Here is a 6,000-nt window from a genome sequence, read left to right as displayed (position 1 = left end):
ACACTGCAGAGGTGCTCCTGCGTTCAGACAGGAACAGGTCAATGAGGCAGCACTGAACCCCATGACAGGTGAGACCAGCCCTCCCTCCTTTAACCAGCGTGCTCATGTACCACATAGAATCATAAAACGGTTTGCATTGGAAGGGACCTTAAAGATCATACAGTTCCAGCCCCGCTGCCATGGGCAGGGACACCTTCAACTGGATCAGCCTGCCCAAAGCCTCATCCACCCTGGCTTTGAACACCTCCAGGGATGGGGCATCCTCGACTTTCTCAGGGCAACCTGTGCCGCCACCTCACCACCCTCATTGTGAAGAATTCCTTCCTAAAGTTTAATCTTTAGGGTCTCTTCCAACCTGAACACTTCTATGATTCTAATGTTTAATCTATATCTCCCCCTCTTTCAGCTTAAGACCGATCTCTCTCACCCTATCCCTGCGCTCCCCGATAAAGAGCCCCTTCCCAGCTTTCCTGTAGACCCTTTCTAAGTACTAGAAGATGTTTTTACTTTCTGCAGCTTTACTAGTTTTAAGTATTTTGTGTCCTCCTCCCTGCTCCTGTTCAGACTTCACGTGGTGTCAATTTGTTCTCACAAGTAAATTTCTGATCCCTAAGTAACCTCTGGCCTCAAGATCAGAACGCAGAGCAGACCCATCACAGCAGGGTGAGCCAGCGAGCCCGCCCCTGCACGGGGCAGGGCAGCCCGAGGGGCACGAAAAGCGAGCACCGAGCTGCGCTCCGGGCAGCGCTGCGGGGTTCGCAGCCTGGAAGGAAGAGACGGAGCCGGAGGAAGCAGGCGGGGCCGGGCCCGCGTCCCTGCCAGCCCGAGGGAACAGGCAGCGCAGCTCTGCACCCGAGGCCCGGCACGCCCGGCTTCGGGCCGCCCGGCCGGCAGCAGCTCCTACGGTCCCGCCCTCCGTCCCCACCCAGCCCAAACCCCAGCCACCCTGCGGGCAGCGAGGCCAGCGGCGCGCTGTGGTGGAGCGGCCCGACCGGGGGGTGGGGCTGCCCGTTTAAAGGACGGGGGAATGTCGCACTGAGGGGGGAGCTGTCCGTATAGGGCACGGGGGGATCTCACACTGGGAGGGGAGCTGCCCGTATAGGGCACGGGGGGGATCTCGCACAGGGGAGGGGCGGGCCCGCACTAGAGGGGATCCCGCACTGGCAGGGAGGAGCTGCCCGCACTGCGGGGAGGAATCCTCCGGAGGGGGGAGGAAGAGAGGGAGGGGAAGCTACCCGCCCTAGGGGGCACCCCGCAGTGGGGAGGAAAGGGGGGGCGCTGCCCGCACTCAGATTGGGGTGGGGGGAGCTCAGCCACTGCACTGGGGAGGCCGAGCCGCACACGCGCGGGACAGGGCGGGAGCCCCCGCGGGAGCGCCCGCAGGCGCCCTGAGCGCTGCTCCCGCCCGTCCCAACCCCGCTCCCCCCCTGCTCGGGGCGGCCCCGGGGCGGGCCGGGCCGGGGGCGGGCGGCAGCGAGGCCAATCGCGGCGGCGCGGGGAGCGGCTCCGGCGGGGCGGCCGCCCGCGCTCGCGGCCGAGGATGGAGGTGGAGGGCCGGGTCCTGGGGACGCCGCTCCCCGCGCCCTGCCCCGGCGGCGGGGCCGAGCCCCCCGAGGTGCTGGCGCTGGACGACGACGAGGATGACCTGGAGGTGTTCAGCAAGGTAGGGCAGCGCCTGCCCGGCCGGGCGACTCCCCCGCGCCCTGCCCCGCCCCGCCCCACCGTCACTTTCCCCCGGCACCGAAAGTGGGGTTCGCTGCTCGGGGCGAGCCGCGCCGCTCCTAACCGCGTTTATCTTCAGTGTGCCGAGCGACCCGAGCCGCTGCGACCCTTGGATGTGTCGCCTGCCGTGTCTGTATGTGTAAATCAAACGGTCCTATTTAGTAATCGCCACTGTATTTAAATATAAATAAATATCTTCGAGTTTCAGTTTTCGAAAGTGAAGCCAGGTGCCTTCACGCAGGAGGCTCGATGTCACGCCTGTGTCTCCGTGAAGGGAATACAGGGAGTGTCACTGAGGATGCTTTAGGGTCCCAGCTCCGGCAGTGCCCTGCCAGCCCTGCTCACTGCAATTAACAGAGAAGTGCAGAAGGGCTGCCACGTGTTTCTTATTTTGTACAGATTTGGTTAAGATGAGACTTCCCTCTTGCCTTCTCAGCTATTAAGAGAACGTTCTGTGGATCTATTGGCCGTGTCATGACAGTGTCTAAAATATAGGGACATGCAGATAGCTAAGGTGGAAAAAATAAAACATAGGGGGCTAAGGCTCCATTCACCTTCTGAGAGTTCTGACCTGCTGGTGTGTGACGCTGGAGAGAAAGAGCAGATGTTTACTATTTGAAAATGTGACAATAAATGTATTTCTTGTAGGACTGATTGTCATGTTAATTAAATGCGTAATTTTTTATATTTCTGTAAATGAAATATATGTTCTGGTATGTATGAATAAAACCATTGGAATAAGAGCTTCATTCTTGTAACTTTCGCTGTAGTAAAATTTTTGAGATTCATGGATTTTAAGGCCAGAAGAGACTGTTGGGTGATTTAATGGTCTGTAGCGTGCAAGAGGTCAGGCAAAATTCCACCAAGCTGTGTTTTTCTGAAGCATAGCTAGGGTTTAGCTAAATCATATATTGTAGAAAAGAGCCAGTCTTTGACATGAAGAGATGAGTAATTCACTGAACTTGCATGCAAAAGCAGTGCTAAAATATAATTTTAGTTGTTTGTTTCTTACTTTGAATACTTTTGCTTTAACTAGGTGAGCTTAAGTAGTTCTGCATGCACATATTTGCCTATCAATAGAGTGTATCAGCAGTTACACTGCTTGCTTGTCAGGAGTGATGCTTCTTGGGAATAAAACATTAAAACAAGTGTAGTTGATATGAGATACTGGTGCTATATGGCAATTATCTGTATCTTTTAATTTTTGCTACCTGGATTGATGCCCAATATTTCTTACTTACCTTGAATCTTAACTACTATTCATGCATGCCACATGATAACTTATTCCTACAAAGATAAAAATTTGTCAGACTAAGTGAAAATGCAGAGTTCTATCCAAAGCTTGGCCACCTACATTTAGTGGTTATATATAGACCAGAAATTCGTAGTTTAGTTTCAGATATGCAGTTTGAGGGCTGATCTTTTGAGCTAGTGAAAATCTGTGAGGTTGCTTAGGGATTACACCTCATTTGTACATGTTTTGTGTATTCAAGGGAAACTGACAAGCTAAATGTATCTTCAGACTAGGTTTTGTAAAACCAATTTTTCCAAAATGTACTGTTCCGGGACCACCTAGTTTTAAATTGCATCTCGATGGGTTTTCTCACACTGCCGTCTTTAAGGCAGTGAGGTAGCATTTGCAGCAGCAGCACTGCAGTGCTTGTTCCCTGACCCTGACATCGACTTCATTTTTCTCAGTTTAGTCAATGAAATACACCAGCTACCAAAACAGTGAAAAATGAGATTCTTAAAAATTGTCAACCTCAATACCCTAAGTTATTACTCAAGATGTAAACACAGGGCTTTTATTTTATGAAAATTCATAGACATTTAACCTCATGGTGTCATAAACCATTGACCCGGTATTCTGTGACATGTCTCAAATATTACAGACTAGCATCTTCTTCGGCAACTCTCATAAAGCATTTCATGATGCGATGTGCATTTCACTTTATCCTAGTTTCCGTTACCGTGGAAAAGTTCTGAAGTCTTTTTAGCAGAGGCAACATCTGGGGGCTGAGTTATGAGTCACACATATACAACGTTTTCAACCTGCTTTTTTCCATTAGTTTCAAAGTATAGAGTACCACATGTATCACAATACACATTGAGTTGATCTTCGCTAACACATATGGTGGCCTAGCATTGACAAAGCTGTCAGCATTCCTGTTAATACTACAAATCTTTAGCAGCTCTTCTTTTAAACTCTGTTTTACACTTTGACCTCATTTCATAATTGCAGAAAAATTAATGTTATTTCTGGAAAATATATATGTGCCACTTCAGAATTGTGTAATTTTAATTTTTCTTCCAAAACAAGTTGATCAAGGATTTGGGGACTGATTTATAAGTGAATTTTTCAGCCAAGGTTCTATTCTGCCTTCCTAAATCTCTTTGCTTCTTCGAAGAATGCACCAACAACTAAGCTGTTCTCTTACAAGACGTACTCTGCCACCACATCTTTTATCTTAAGACTTGCTTTGCATCCATTGCTTCAGAAGATTGCAAGCTCTGGATTCTTGCTGGGAGGGAGGAGAGAGGGGATGGATGAGGCATGGAGGTCTGAATCAAGGATCTGTGCCCTGGGAAGGAATGGTGTTTAGGCAAACCTCTAGGTTTCATGTCCTCTGCAGAGAGCTGCAGGCTCAGCTGTGTGTTCATCCTACTTTCAGGCTGCTCCTGCTGTGTGAGTGTTTTCCCTCCCTTATTTATCCCTTGGATGTATTTATTTATGTTGACCCATTGCAGCCAAATGTGAGCGTGAGATAGGGTGACTGCAAATATTAGAGGAAGGAGACCCAGAACAAGGCCCTTCTGCTGCCAGGAGCTCGTTGATTTTCTATCCTTTTGGTCTCATGGCCAGTAAATCAAAATGCGTGAACCTACTTGCTGATGGGTGCACACACCTCTGCCAACTGCTCTGTCAGAAGCAAAAGGGCTCGGAAGGGAGAAGAGTACTACATGTGGGTGGGGCTGGAGCAGGTGTGGGAAAGCATGTCATTTTCTGGGGCAGGACTTCGATTCTCTTTGCATGGATGAATAGGAAAAAAGCTTTTTAAAAAACGTTATGCAACCCAAGAGCTAGAAGAAGTTTCTGTTTTTCCTGTGCCACAAAACTCCTTCTGTCCTCATCTGTGTGCGCACAAAAACACAGTTCCAACCACAAAATTACAGCTGTAGAAAAGTAGAAAATTATCATCTTTTTTAACCGTGTTCCTGTGATAACATCAGACTTAGGTCACCCAAGCTTCAGGAAGTACTGGAAGTAAACCTTAAGTATGTTGAGGATAAAGAAAGAGACACAGACGCTTGTTTAAAACTCACCTTCATTCATGTGCACATGAATATTAGAGCTGTATTGCAAGAGAACTGAAGACCAGCTTATTCTATGGATTTTTATTGCTCATTTTTTGTTTTGTTTCACAAACCGCATATCCATAAGCTCTTTCATATAAAACATACCTCATGAAACCTGCCTGCATACAGCAATTTTTAGTAGCAACCTAGAAGGAGGAATCAAACATTAAGGCATTAATGACCCATGGAAAATGAGAAAATATGAAATGCATTTGCTTTGATCCAATTTAGGCCTTGCAGAGTCGTTATTCCTCAAGGTACATGGCCATTCAAGTCCTTTACGTGCTCACATGCATTTTTCCCTGGAAGTTTCCCGTTGCCTCAGCGCTTTGAATCTCATGGGCTGCTCTGAACCAGTGGTGTTCATTCTTCATGTAGAGTACGGTCAGCTAGTGCTTGCACACAGAGAAAACAGCTTCTGTATTTATCCTCCACTGCTCAGGACGGTGCTGGCTGGATACTAGTATAGAAATCATGCGTAGGAACATACTGAGTAAAAATAAATTGACTTACAAGTGTACAAGTAAGCAGCTATGTAATATTTAAAGAATTGCCTTTGGTCTTCCGTCCTACTTTTGTCTTCCTGTTCAAAGAACTGTATCTATTTGATGGGAGGAGAACTGGTGCATCAGTGCTTCCTGTGCTGAACTCGTGATATAAATTTCTACTCTGTATTTGTGGGAGTACATTGATAAATCCAAAGGAAAGGGATGGCAGCAGGCAATAAAGTTTAAGGCAGTAAAAGAATGAGAGGAGAATGTGTTCCAGAGAAAGTTTTGATCCAGCTGAATTCAAAGGAAAAATAAAGCAACTCTTGCTAAGCCCAGCGGCACTGCAGTGATGTGCCCTTTACTCCCACGAGACTGGCCTTGGGATGATGCTGTGGCTGTAGTTTTGACATTTCCACTCTGCCATTCCAGC

At 48.2% G+C, this 6,000-nt stretch overlaps 1 protein-coding gene across 2 annotated transcripts in view; it reads left to right on the top strand.

Moving 5' to 3' along the window:
* Nucleotides 1-1,342: 1,342 nt before the first annotated feature.
* SNX7 (sorting nexin 7) overlaps nt 1,343-6,000 on the top strand; it is a 29,276-nt gene continuing 24,618 nt past the window's right edge. Inside the window, exon 1 of one of the 2 annotated variants that reach the window (XM_054072375.1) lies at nt 1,343-1,663. In XM_054072375.1, coding sequence (XP_053928350.1) covers nt 1,541-1,663 — 123 coding nt within the window. In that variant the 5' untranslated portion in view covers nt 1,343-1,540. The remainder of the gene's footprint in view (nt 1,664-6,000) is intronic. The other variant, XM_054072374.1, reaches the window with a different exon arrangement.

Source organism: Cuculus canorus, chromosome 8 (genome assembly GCF_017976375.1).
Source record: "Cuculus canorus isolate bCucCan1 chromosome 8, bCucCan1.pri, whole genome shotgun sequence".
NCBI lineage: Eukaryota > Metazoa > Chordata > Aves > Cuculiformes > Cuculidae > Cuculus > Cuculus canorus.
Note: the sequence above shows the minus strand (reverse complement) of the source record. Positions and strands in the feature narration are given on the sequence as shown.